Source organism: Sorex araneus, chromosome 2, assembly GCF_027595985.1.
Source record: "Sorex araneus isolate mSorAra2 chromosome 2, mSorAra2.pri, whole genome shotgun sequence".
Lineage (NCBI taxonomy): Eukaryota > Metazoa > Chordata > Mammalia > Eulipotyphla > Soricidae > Sorex > Sorex araneus.
The window spans coordinates 55,080,049-55,093,686 of record NC_073303.1 but is presented as its reverse complement, the minus strand read 5'-3'; the positions used below and the strand labels follow the sequence as shown (position 1 = coordinate 55,093,686).

At 45.4% G+C, this 13,638-nt stretch overlaps 1 protein-coding gene across 1 annotated transcript in view; it reads right to left on the bottom strand.

The window, feature by feature from the left end:
- Positions 1-13,638, bottom strand: part of RP1 (RP1 axonemal microtubule associated) — a 209,597-nt gene that overhangs the window by 35,973 nt on the left and 159,986 nt on the right. The window contains exon 25 of the mRNA XM_055124422.1: positions 5,216-5,435. Coding sequence (XP_054980397.1) covers positions 5,216-5,435 — 220 coding nt within the window. The remainder of the gene's footprint in view (positions 1-5,215; positions 5,436-13,638) is intronic.

Here is a 13,638-nt window from a genome sequence, read left to right as displayed (position 1 = left end):
ACCCGGGGGCTTCCTCATGCCGTGTGTTTGCTCCCGTCCTCAGCTCTGCACATGGGCACCTGCCGTGCGGCGGAGTGCCCCGTGCTGCCCACACGACCTCAGGAGAGTGAGTGTCCGCCCCGAGACTGGGGATGGCCCGTAGGCAGCAGGGCTGAGCTTCCCTCCCTGCCACAGACCCCTCAGCTCCATCTATAGTTTGACTCAATTCACGAACTGTTCTAGTACTTTCTCTCAGGCCACCGAGAGTCAAGCCTCCTCGGCACTCCTGGCAGTGTGATCACGTTGATACAAACTGCCCAAAGAAACGCCGCGTCAGAGACAGATGGTCAAGGACGTTGGGCGTTAGACTGAGCAGCACTGGGGCTGACTCTGCATGTGGAGTCGTGGGTGACGATGTTCATCTGACTGCCGGAAAGGCAGAATCCGGGGGCTGGGGGCGTCTGGGCAGAGGCTGGAACTCCTGGGCAGCGCCGTTGGGCCCCTCTCCCCAGGCAGCGAGAACCACTGCAGGTGGTCCCAGGGCTGGCTGAGTCCCTCTTGGGAGCAGCCCCTCTCAGGGCACAACCAACGCCGTGAAAGGGGGCAGAAATGAGAAAAATCAGGTGGGCCTTAGGTGCAGTTCCTGGGACCGAAACTGACTCAGTTTCCCAGCAATGAAACAATGTGTAGCTGGCCGACCTGAACCCACCCGGGAAGTTCCTGGCCCAATGAATGGGCTCAGTCAATCACTATGCCTCAGTTCTAATGCCCCAGAAATGATCTTTTGCTAACCGCAAGGAATGGGAAGGCTATGTGATCACAACTGTTACTGTTACTGAAGGTGATTGGAAACCACTGTTGAATTGTTGCCTGATCCCTGTTATCACAGTGCTTGCTTGACTTTGAAACTCCAAACACTACATAAACCGCTTGTATTTGGAGTCGGGGTCCTCGTCAAGACTCCGCTGCGTTGGATGAAACTTGGACCCTGGCTCGGGCTAGCAATAAAGTTCCTTTGCTTTTGCATTATTGTGTGAGGTTTCGGTCTCTCTGCGACTGGGTCTGAAATTCGGATCCAACACTCCAGTCCAAGGCACGGCAGGGCTTCTGTGGGAAGGAAGTGTAGTTCTCGAGTCAGAGCAGGCCAGCAGGAAGAGCCCTGAGAGGCCCTCACAGAGCAGACGAAGGCGAGGCCCCAGCAGAGCAGATGGGGGCTCTGGTGAGCCCAAGGGACCAGGCTGCTGACCCGCCCACGGCCTTCTGGGCGCCCCAAGGCTGGCGTGCAGGCACGCCTCGCCGGAGATGAAAGGGTTTGGGCTTTTACTCAGGCAAACTGGGAAAAGTTTGGAGGATTGAAAGCAGAGCAGAGACGTGGAGACGTTCAGGGGCTGGGTTGAGAGCCACCGTGTCCCGTTCTGAGGTGCCCTTCGTGTGAGTCTTCTGTGAAGGAAGCGGGAGTGAGGTTCAAGGCAAAGACTTAGCTAAATGAATGAAGCTGTGGGCTCATCCCTCGGGACCCTCTTTCACCTGGGTGCTGGGAGCAGGCTTGAGGATGTCCTCTATCCCGGGTAGTGACCCCCACTTTCCTTTCTTCTCTCTAAAAACTGTCCTGGCCTGGCCATTGAGTCCACTGGTGACCACTCGAGCGACAGGTGTTCTGTGCCCTGTTTCACGGTGACAGGACTGTGCCTCAGGGGGCCAGAGATGGAGACCAGCCTCTTCTCAGGGAAGTCACCAAGCGTCTATCTTGCTCTGAAGCCCAAAGTTTCCCTGGGCACACGGGCATGGTGGCAGAGACAACGGAATTCAAGAACGTCGGTTTGTTTCTGAAACCTTTGAAACAGTCAAGCCGTTGGTATCCAAAACGTGCTGTCCCCATCCAGATGGTTCAGAAAGACTCGTATTTTCTCAGTAAAGTCTAATGGATGGATATTTCTAATTAGGATTGTTTCATACTTCTTACATGCTTATTTATTTGGAATAAACCTCTGAAGACACTTTCTGTGCACTTGATAGAACTTATAATCAAAAAATTTTCCTGTTGTTGCAGCCCCAAGACTCATCTCCCTGGGGGCTGGGGAGATAGCACAGCGGGGAGGGCATTTGCTTTGCACGCAGCCGACTCAAGTTCGAATCCCAGCATCCCATATGGTCCCCTGAGCACCGCCAGGAGTAACTCCTGAGTGCAAAGCCAGAAGGTAACCCCTGTGCATTGCCGGTGTGACCCAAAAAGCAAAAAAAAAAAAAAAAAGAAGAAGAAGAAGAAGGACCAGGCCCTTTCAGCCTGGCAGCCCAAGTATTAATAATGTAATTCTTTTTATTTTTATTTATTTATTTATTTGCTTTTTGGCTCACACCCAGCTGTGCTCAGGAGTTGCTCCTGGTTTTACACTCAGGAACTACCCATGGTGATGCTCAGGTGACCATATGGGATGCTCAGAATCGAACCAGGGTCGGCCTCGTTCAAGGAAAACACCCTCCCCGCTGTGCTATCGATCCAGCCCCAGTGTAATTCTTTTTAAAATGTTCCTCCACAACGTTTTGAGAGTCTTCCTGTGGCCACCTTCAGATGTTTAGACAAATGGACGGATAATTCCCAAGCTTTGAAGGTTAGTCCCTCTTTATATCGCCTTTCAAGCCCAAACCAAAGAAGCATAAATCCGGGGGTTTTAATTTTCTGTGGTTTCCTGAGTGTCACAGGAATGGAGACACGAGCCTCCTGGTCTCCCCAGGAATGCTTCCCGGACATGAAACTCGGCAGCAAGGCTGTGCCTTGAGTTTGGGTCTGTCATAATTCCTAAACATGAAGGTGCTATTACTTCTATCCTCTTATTTTTATTACTTCTATCTTCTTATTTTAATGATTTTTCCATTGCACAAGCAAATGTCCCTTGTGGGAAAGGGGCGGGGGGATTAGTTTGTCATGACCATTGAAAAATTTGTTTTGGCATATCGAATACGCCACGGGCAGCGTGCCAGGCTCCGCCGTGACGGGAACATAAACTAATCAATAAGAAGTTGGTAAAGAGTGGCTGGAGAAACAGGGCAATGAATAGTGCCCTTGCCTTGCACTAAACCAGCCTGGAGCTGATCCCCTTCACTACATGCGGTCTCCTGAGCACTGCCAGGTGTGATCCCTGAGCACAGAGCCACGAATCAGTCCTGAGCACTGCTGCAGTGGCTCACAAACAACAGGGAAAGAAGATTAAGAAGAACAAGAGCAAGAAGTCAGTGAAGAGGAGAAACCCCACCAGCCCAGGAGCACCAGAAGTGAGCTCCAACCCCGCGCTGGCACTGAGGCCACCTGCCGCTTTGCTTACCCCACAGGTAAGGCTGCAGGTGGGCGTGGCCACCGGGTGGCCGCCGGGTGGCGGCAGTTACTTTTCCCACTCCCGGCATTTCGGACTCAGAGCTCAGCCACCATGAGCTAATTCTGAAGAGGACGTCCTGGCTCTGCCCGTCACACTAGGCCGGTGGTCCACGAGCCTATTCCAGTCAGAATACTCCCCCAAACACAGAAATAAAGGCGAACACAGAACTGAACAATTCCGAAGAAAAAGAACACATCTCCTGAAGCCACACCAGTGACCCACCTAAGACAGAGGAGCACCAAAGAGGTAGGATTCTTTTTTTAAAAAAAATTATTAGTGAATCACTGTGAGGTACAGTTGCAAACTTATGAACTTTCATGTTTGCATTTCAGTCATACAGTGATCGTTCACCCATCCCTCCACCAGTGCCCATTCTCCTCCACCAATGATCCCAGTATCCATCCCACCACCCCCACCCCATTCCCCCCTACCACCCCCCTGCCTCTGCAGCAGGGCATTCCCTTTTGTTCTCTCTCCTGTTGGGTGCTGTACTCTGCAATAGAGGCGTTAGGTGGCCATCATGTTCGGTCAGGAGTCAGCCCTGAGCACCGCAGAGTGTGCCCCAACACTCCCTCAAAAAAGTCAAGATCCTAAAAGTTTAAAAATCACAAAACTCCGACACTCCTATATATATCTTAGGGATTTGGGACTTTGAGGACTGAACACTTTCAGGATTTTGGCTTCCGGGATACTGGTATTAGTTATTGTATCTTTCAGCATTATGATCGGCACATATTTTTATCCCTGTTTGATAGATGAGACCATTGTACAGAGAAAGGCTAAGTGACTGGCTCAGGATGCAGCAAATAAATATTGTTAAACCAAGACTAGCACAGAGTGTCAGCTTCCAGAGCAGCTAAGAATCTTTCTCTTTAGATGAAGAACGAAAGGACCAAATTCGTCACAGAGGTATTGAGAACCCAGAAAACACACACGTGCACATATGTACCCAAACACACATGCACACTCACACACCACAGACGTATGTCATTTGGAACAGAGACCATCGGTATTTTGGGGGAAAGTATTTTCCCTACAGCAGTGAAAAAAAATAGGTTGGATACTTAACAGAGATAGAGAAAGAAATGGATGAAGAAAATTTTAAGGTGATGTGTGAGTTAATTCTTAATAAACATGACAAAACAACTCATGAAATTCAAGTGTTGTTACATCCATGTTTGTTAGCACTGACAACATAGCATACCCAGAGCAAAGGCACACCACATAGCAGAACATGCATGTACATGTATGTTCCCTTGTATATACACTTCCACTCTCAAGAGTCAACCACTTCTGCCAGTAATTGCTTTTGAACCACTTAGGAGCTAAGAAAATATTCAGAACAGAACAATATGTCTTGGGGGAAATGCAATTCATATGGAATTTTGATAGCAGAGTCTAATTAATGAATTTGTATTGAAATGCCGCCATACCACCAGTTTGTTTATGATCTGCAGAAGCTACTCACGTACAGGCAAAACTGAGCAGTTTTTGAAAGAATATATGGCCCACTGAGCATTAGACACTTGGCTGTTGGTTCTTTACCGTACGATGAACCTCGGTTCTAAATCATCTCAACTAATTTAAATTTGGGAAGCGCCTCCCAACAGAGCAAGGGGAGCCCAGGGGGATGCTCAGTGACACTTGGACGCTCGGCCAGATGGTTCAGTGCTCAGGCCTGCTGAGATGAGACCCAGTGGGACTGGCTCCCGCCAGAACCACCTGAGAGGATTCTAAGGGAAGAGGCGGTGCAGACCAGAGACTGAACTCATGCAAGCAACGTGAGCACTGCAGCCTTTGAGCTGCCTCCCAAGATGCTCTCACTCATTTTAGAATCTCTACCAAAGTCACTAATGAATTCATACCTGGCAAAGGCGCCTTGTGGGTTCTCACAATGGGCATTTCTTTCCATATATCACCATCATTTTCACTTTCAGCTATCCAGGAATTAACAGGGAAATAAAACAGCTCATTTGTGACTATATTTTCTAGTCGAATTTCTTCCAGATACCACCTGGGGTCCCGCCCACTATTGTCATGTCCAATTCGTATTTTATAGATTTCACCGACATCCTTAAGATTAACCTGTAACGCAAAAGAAAAGGGGGAAATAAGTCACTAATCTCTGATTTAATTTTTTCAAATTACAATTATTATTCTATTTTTGAATTCAATATCTACCTTTTCTCTAGCTCACTATTAATTTCTCATAATACCTCAAACTCTTGCAACTCATAATACCTGAAATCCTGCTACATATGGTGAAGCAGGAAGCAGTTGAGAATAGGCAAACAGGAGCCAGAGCAATAGTACAGCGGGTAGGGTACTTGCCTTGCACACGGCCAACCCAGGTTCAATCCTTGGCATCCCATATGGTCCCCCAAGCACTGTCAGGAGTAATTCCTGAGTGCAGAGCCAGGAGTAACCCCTGAGCATCACTGGGTGTGACCCAAAAAAAAAAAAGCAAAAAAATTTTTCTGAGTGCAGAGAATAGACAAACCAATAGATCAAATCCAACTTTCATTATATTTTTTCTTTAAACAACTCTTTTATTATATTGCAAGATAATGGTGTTTTTTTGTTTGTTTGTTTGTTTGTTTTTCTTTTTGGGTCACACACAGGGGCTGCTCCTGGCTCTGCACTCAGGAATCACTCCCGGCAGTGCTCAGGGGACCACATGGGACGCTGGGAATCAAACCCAGGTCGGCCATGTGCAAGGCAAACACCCTACCCTCTGTGCTATTGCTCCAGCCCCCAGTAATGTTTTATTTTAAGTACCAATTTATGCTATATACCCAGTAGGTATACCTGAAGAATTAGAAGTCAGATTTTCTGGTGTCTATAATTATCTTTTGTAAATTGGAAACCTGATGCAAGAAGTCATATACACTTACGAAGTTAAGTGAGGACTAACCAGATAGCTTGATATAGAGTGACAGAGCCTCAGGGATAATACAGAACTCAATGTTCCTGCCTTGCACTGGGTTCAACTCTCAGTATCATGTACGGACCTCCAAGTAGTGCTAGGACTATCTCTGAGCACAGAATAAGGAGTGAGCCCTGAGCACTGTCAGGTGTGACACAAAAATAAAAGAAGGAGAGGAAGGGAGGAAGGAAGGGAGGAAGGAAGGAAGGAAGGAAGGAAGGAAGGAAGGAAGGAAGGAAGGAAGGAAGGAAGGAAGGAAGGAAGGAAGGAAGGGAGGGAGGGAGGGAGGGAGGGAGGGAGGGAGGGAGGGAGGGAGGGAGTGAAGTTGCATTAGACACATTTTTGCTGCATATCCGTAATATGATTAACAACTAATTCTGCCTTATACTCCTATACTCCTTTGCACCTCACTACACACCTACTTACCTGACAAAGTAAATACTCTAAAGTCTCATTCACTATTCAGAAAGTTATACATGGCGGGGGGGCGGCGGGGGGAGAGGGAGAGGGAGAGAGAGGACTTACTCCTGGCTCAGCGTTCAGGGATCCCTCCTGGCAGGTGGCAGGTGGCAGAGGGCCACATGGGGTGCCGGGGCTGGAACCTGCGTCAGCCGTGTGCAAGGCCAGTGCCTTACCCGCTGCTCTATCTCTCCGGCCCCAAGAGTAATACTTTTTATTTGGAAGATGTCTAACTGTGGTTCTGTTTTTTAAGTAGCAATTATATGCTACATTACTTTTCCACTGCTGCCATAATAAATGAACACAAATCTAGCAAATTAAAACAAAGCCAATTTCTAGCCGCCGGTTTCATGCCTCCTCTCATTGCTCTCTGCACAGGCCTCTCACGCCGGAGTGTAGCCTGGTCAGGCTGCGCTCGCCTCTGGAGGATTCTGCTTCCAGGCTCGCTGACGGCCGGGCAGGGCCACCACGGGGCACAACCGGGGCCTTTGGGGTAAAGACTCTTCCTTCACCTCTAAGCCAAATGCACATCCAACCCTTCTGACCTACTGGGTATTCTGGCTTTACCTCAGCTACCAACAAGAGAATGTGCTCGTTCCCGGGGACTCGTGCGATTTTGATTAGGCCCACTTGCTCAGATGAGGCTGGTTTTCCTATGCTAGCATGCATAGATCGCATCTGCTACAATGTCATCGTGAGAATATCTGGTCTTCTCCCCACAGCTTGGCTGATGCGGCATCCCCACAGGAAGGTGCTGCCTTACAGCTTAGGAAGGTCACCTGCCTCTTCTTTCTATGAAAGCAGAGGCATTGTTCCTAGGACCGGGGGATGCTCTAATGGTAGCAAATTTTCTACGTAAGTAATGTCAAAACACCCTTGGATTTGGTGGGTCCTACAAAGAGAAGTCAACAACGTCGAGTTGAGTTGTTGGATCCTTCGTCCTATGTCTGACACAAAGCAGCGAGCGTCCTGCTGGACAGAGTCTCGGCACACTGGAGTGGCGAGTGGATTCCAACAAAGCTTCATGTCACAGTGAGGGAAGGAACAAAAAACAGAGACCACACTCCTATATTCATGCTAAGGCTAAACTGAGCCAAAGTCCCATTTTTGAAATCAGATCTGAGTTTGAAATTTCTTCCACCCTTTCTGGTAGTATAAGCGGCAGAAATTTCCCCATTTATTTAAACTTCATGTCACCACATGAACACTATCATAGCATCAGTTGGTGCACCTGTTCATGATGAAGAGCCATAAGTGTATCTCCTCTCTTAGACACAACACATCTACAGCTACATTATAAGAAATGGTCAAAACTGAAGACAAAGAGAAGGGCGTGAGCTACAGCACAGCAGGTCGGGCATTAGTCTTGCATCTGATGACATGGCTCCGATCCCTGGCGCTACATATGGTTTCCAAGCACCACCAGAAGGGCCCCCTGAGCGCAGAACCAGAAGTAAGCACCGCACATTGCTGTTTGCCCCCCAAACAAAAGACACACTCGAACCTATTTAGTAAAGCGTTATTTACAATAGCCAACATATGAAAGCATGCTAAGGCCCACAAGTGGATGATAAATAAAGAAGTCGTGAGTGCATGAAGTTGTGGATGGTATATGCTTATACATACACATACAGCAGTATATTTTTCAGCCATCAAAAAAAAATACTCTGCCCTTTGTAATACCATTTATGGACTTGGAGTACAATATGTTGAATGAAATAAGCCTGACAGAGAAAGATGATCACATCACCAAGGTCTTCTAATATGTAGGATATAACAAAGTTTTTAAAAACCTAAATTCATATGTACAGAAAATAGAATGCTGATTGCCAGGGTAGAAACAGATGAACAGGATCGAAAGTTAAGACATGGGGATGTGACGTACAGCATGTGACTTATGGATAATAATATCCAGTTGTAAGTTTGAAATCGCTAAGGAGATCTACAGCAGTGCTCAGGGCTTACTTCTGGCTCTGAGCTCAGGGGCCACTTCCGGTGATGCTCGGGAAAACATATGTAGTGCCAGGTCCTCAGATGAAAGAATGATGCCCAGCCTGCTAGACTAGCACTGGCCCTTCTGACTGTCTTCAATTTTAAACTGTTTATAACTGTTTTATAGAAATAAAAACCTCATTGTTGATTTAATTTTTAGAAACCAACTTTTAGAAATCATCACAGTTCTTTATGACTACTGAGTTGCCTTGTATAATAGAGAATTTTAAACATATACAAGAATAGAAAGTATTAGCATATTGAATATTATCCCCATCTACTTATCCTTTTGTTATATTGTGTTGAAGGGAATCAATACAGCACATTATTTTATCTGTAAATATATTTTGGTAGTTATTAAGAAGGTAACATATATCTTCTTAATATATATGTATAACATATATATAATGTTATATATATATATATATATATATATATATATATTTTAGGAGAGTCTCTTGCCCGCACACCTGGCTCTCTTCCCCGGGGCCCCTCGAAGGGGATGGGCTCCAGCTTCCCTCCCCACCCCGAACAGAGTTCCCAGCGGCTGAAGACCACTGGAACCTAGCTACAGCCATGTTGGAGGCCCCTCTCCACACATTCGGACAGGCCTCACACATGAAGGTACCAGCAGAGAAACCCAGGTGTGTGTAATCCCATCAACGGCCAACATCTAGAGACTTAAAAGCAAGCTCCCAGATGATATCTTGTAGCCTACTTCTCCCTCTGGGAGAAACTGGCAAGCTTCTGAGAGTTTCCTGCCCACATGGGACAGCCTTGCAAGCTTCCCATGGTGTATTCAAATGCTAAATCCAGTAACAAGCTGGATCCCATTCCCCTGACCCTGAAGAGCCCCCAGTGCAACATCGTTAGGAGGGCCGAGTCGAGATGGACTTCTAAGATCTCAGGGAAAGGACGAAATGAGATGTTACTGAGCTCACCCGAGAAATCGGTGATTAACGGGATTTTGTGATTCGTGATTTGTGATATATATAATGTACATTTATTTATTTATTTTTAGGTGGGCCCTCCAGTTTGTGCTTAGGAGCTCTGGTGACTCTTCCCAGAGATTCTTGCCCACTGGACTGGCCGTGCCCCGGGGCTGCAGTGCTGCAGGGGCCTTGCGTGACAGGGCAGGGCATTACCGGGGCTGCACATGTGGGTTGTCTAGAAAGGCACCCAGTGGTGCTGAGTAACCATGTGTGGGAACAATCCTGTGATTGTGAACATAATTAGTAATAAAGAATAAAGAATAGTATAATAGTATAATATAATATAATAAATTCCATAATATTATAAGCCAATAATAGGCATAAACATATATATTCCTATATGTATATGTTCGTGTTCTCCAATGTTATCATCATGGAAGATGATACTAGTTTCATAACACAAGAAAATAATTTAACTCTATAAGATGATCAGTCAAGTAGAATTATTGTATTGATCACTTTGAGAAGTAGACAATTATTAAATATCAGACCTAAAATGAAATAGTGTCATAGGTTAATTAGACCCACTTTTAAGACAAAGACACGAGGCCGGTTGTAGAAAGCACCAGTGGGGAGGGGCCACGCCTCCAAAGGGACAGAAACAGGGATAAAGAATAATTGGGGGTGGCAGGACGAACACCTCTGTATTCTCATCATGGTGGCGTGATACAAATCTATAGGTATAAAAAGAAATGACATATAACTATACATCAGATGGCCCCGATGTCAAGTCATGATTCGATATGAACTGAACCATGTAAGATGAAAAAAATGGATAAACTGGGTGACGAGTACTTGGGATGCCTCTGTACCATTTTTGCAACTTCTTGTGGATATATATGTATATTAAATAAAAATAGTCTGTGGAGCTGGGACAATAGAACAGCAGGTAGGGCACTTGCCTTGCACACGGTCAACTTGGGTGCAGTCCCAGTACCCTTACAGCTCCCTGAGCCCTGACAGGAATGATCCATGAGTGCAGAGTCAGGAGTAAGTTCTGAGCACTGCCAGGTAGGGGCCAAAAGTAAAAATGAAAAGAGAAAAGAAATTTTAAGCACGTTCTTCCCAGCATTTTGTTCTAATTAGCAAGGTCATCTAGAGTTCCATCTCCTGGAAATGAGAGATTTTGTCTGCTTTAGTTACCACTTCTCTCGGGCATTGGGCTAATTCACCATTTTGAATCACACTGTTCCGCCTCCCTGCTTCTGTTGGTTGCTGTAAATGCCAAAAGGGCCCAGACATGTGGGACCCCTGCCTCATTTCGGTGTAGCACCGACGATTTCCCTGAAGTACAATTGCTCACGATTCTCTGCATTTTTTCATTTCTTCCCCACACAGACAAAAATAAATATTTTGCACTGATAAACAAATACATAATTAAAATTTAAAAACTATTCATATAGTCAAGATACTTATAAAATAAATATGCTGTTTGAATTTAAATACATTTGCATCTCCAGAATATATAAACAATTCAAAACCTAGAAGTGAGGAAATTTGCTCATCATTTAAATTAAACATTGATGATTTTTTTCCTTTTATGTCCCAGGTAATAAACGTATGCTGTCCTAAATGACATCAAAATTGTCCAAAATTTTGGCAGGCACATTGAAGATAACCTTATTCTAGTCAAATATACTTCTCCCTTGGCATTTTTTTTCTGCTGTATTTTTCAGATTGTTTACATCTTTTGGGGGGATGAATTTATTAAAAATTTTAATGGCACAAGGCTTTATAGAATCCCATTTATTAACTCTCCATTGTTATTAAAATCAGTAAATAACTAAACATATACCATTATATATACTCTGTATTACCATCACATTTTTTGCATTTTACATTCACTTTTCTCTTTTGAATATCATTACTAATTCATGACAGCTCATAGTCTCAACATGTTTCAATTAACTCTTATGATTATTATTGCTATTCTGAAAGTGGTGATTCCTGCTCAGCCAACTCAGGCCTCTTTAAACTTCCCCCCTTGTCCTTCACCACCACCCTTGGCATTTTTGAAGCTAGCAACAGTGAAAGACGATAAAAGCATAGTCCAGACCAATCCAGGGTATGGCTGCTTGAAGACATGGAATACATTTCGAACCACATAGCCTGGTTCCTCTTACCAGCAAAAGCAGTGAGTACGCACATAGGGTAATACTTATGGGCTGCAGCTGTCGGGACAGTTAGTGCTCAAAGACAAGAACGTGCATCATTTCAAAGTCAGAATTAACATGTGACTGATTTTTCCATTTTACCCCAATGCGTGGGCTGGGGCCAAAGCACAGCGGAAGGGCGTTCGCCTTGCACGAGGCAGACCCGAGTTCAATTCCTCCGCCCCTCTCGGAGAGCCCAGCAAGCTACCGAGAATATCTTGCCTTCACAGCAGAGCCTGGCAAGCTACCCGTGGCATATTCAACATGCCAAAAACAGTAACAATAAGTCTCACAATGGAGACGTTACTGGTGCCTGCTCGAGCAAATCGATGAGCAATGGGATGACAGTGACCCCAATGCGTTGCTTTCCCTCTTTTTTCTTAGTGTATAAGATTCCATCAATTCTTGAGGCCATTGCACTGACAGGATCATACTCACAACCAATTTAAAAGATGAATCTTTGTGCCCTCCTTCCTGTGCGTGAGAAAGCGGAATTTGGAAATGACCAAATGGGTTTTCACTGCACAGTCCCAGCACATGGAACTGAAGCCAGGCTCAGTGGGGTTTCTCAGAGAATATAAGTCAATTGAAATCAGTGGAAATACTCACTGGGTGTAAAGTTATTTATATTGTTAGGGAGCATCTCCTTTGGCCAGACACCTGCAGGGTCATTGACAAAAGAAGCAGACAAAATGTTTCCGGACTTAGGTGTCTTTTAACTGGTTTGTATAGAATTTGATAGGCCCCCTTATTTATAACGTTTCTCTATAAATTAAAGCTTGCATTCCATCATACTATATCACCTTTCATGTGTTTTCTTTAAAATCTTATTCTGAAAGCTCACGTTGTCTTTTTGTTCTCGAGCCTCTCCCTTGCCTTCTCAGCTCTATTTCTCTCCTCTTTTCTCTCTCCCTCCTCTCTCTCCTTGCTCTCTCTCTCTCTCCCTCCCTCCTCCATGTCCCACTCTCTCTGCTGCTCCCCAGAAGATGTCCCTGGTATCCTGCACATCACTGATCCAATATTCGGCTGTATTATGTCTCACTGGTGTGATTAAGTATAAATTTTAATTCTGCTGCTCCTTTTGTTGTTTTTAAGTCATTTCTACTTCTACTCCATCTCCTTCCTGCTCTGACTTGGTTTATTTTCTCCTAATGAAGACAGCTCTGTATCTCCTTAGAGACCGACCATAACTTCTTTATTTTCACAAAGATACCCAGTGTCCTTCTTAACACTGCCATATTGGGGCCTCTTTCAGTGTCAGGGGAATGAGGCCCATTGTTGTTACTGTTTTGGGCATATCAAATACACCACAGGTAGCTTGCCAGGCTCTGCCATGCGGGCAGGATATTCTCCGTAGTTTGCTGGCTCTCCAAGAGAGATGGTTGATTTAAAGGCTTTTGATTCTGTTGAGACTAAAGCAGTCATCGAAGCCCTAGCCAAAGAGAGCATTCAAACTCAGTATATCAAGATCCTACTCGAGCTGTATTTCAGATTCACCACCAGGATCTCACCATTCTACAAGGAAGTGATCATTGACATAAAGAGAGGGGTTCGGCAGGGTGATACTATTTCACCGAAACTCTTCAGTGCCACCCTCGAGAATGTCATGCGAGGACTGGAATGGGAAGGAATGGGAGTGAAGATAGACAGTCGGCAACTACTCCATCTCTGCTTTGCTGGTGACATCGTTCTCATAAGACCAAACATTAGCTAAGTGGCACAATTGCTGGCCGACTTCGACCACAAGTGTGGAAAGGTCGGGCTGC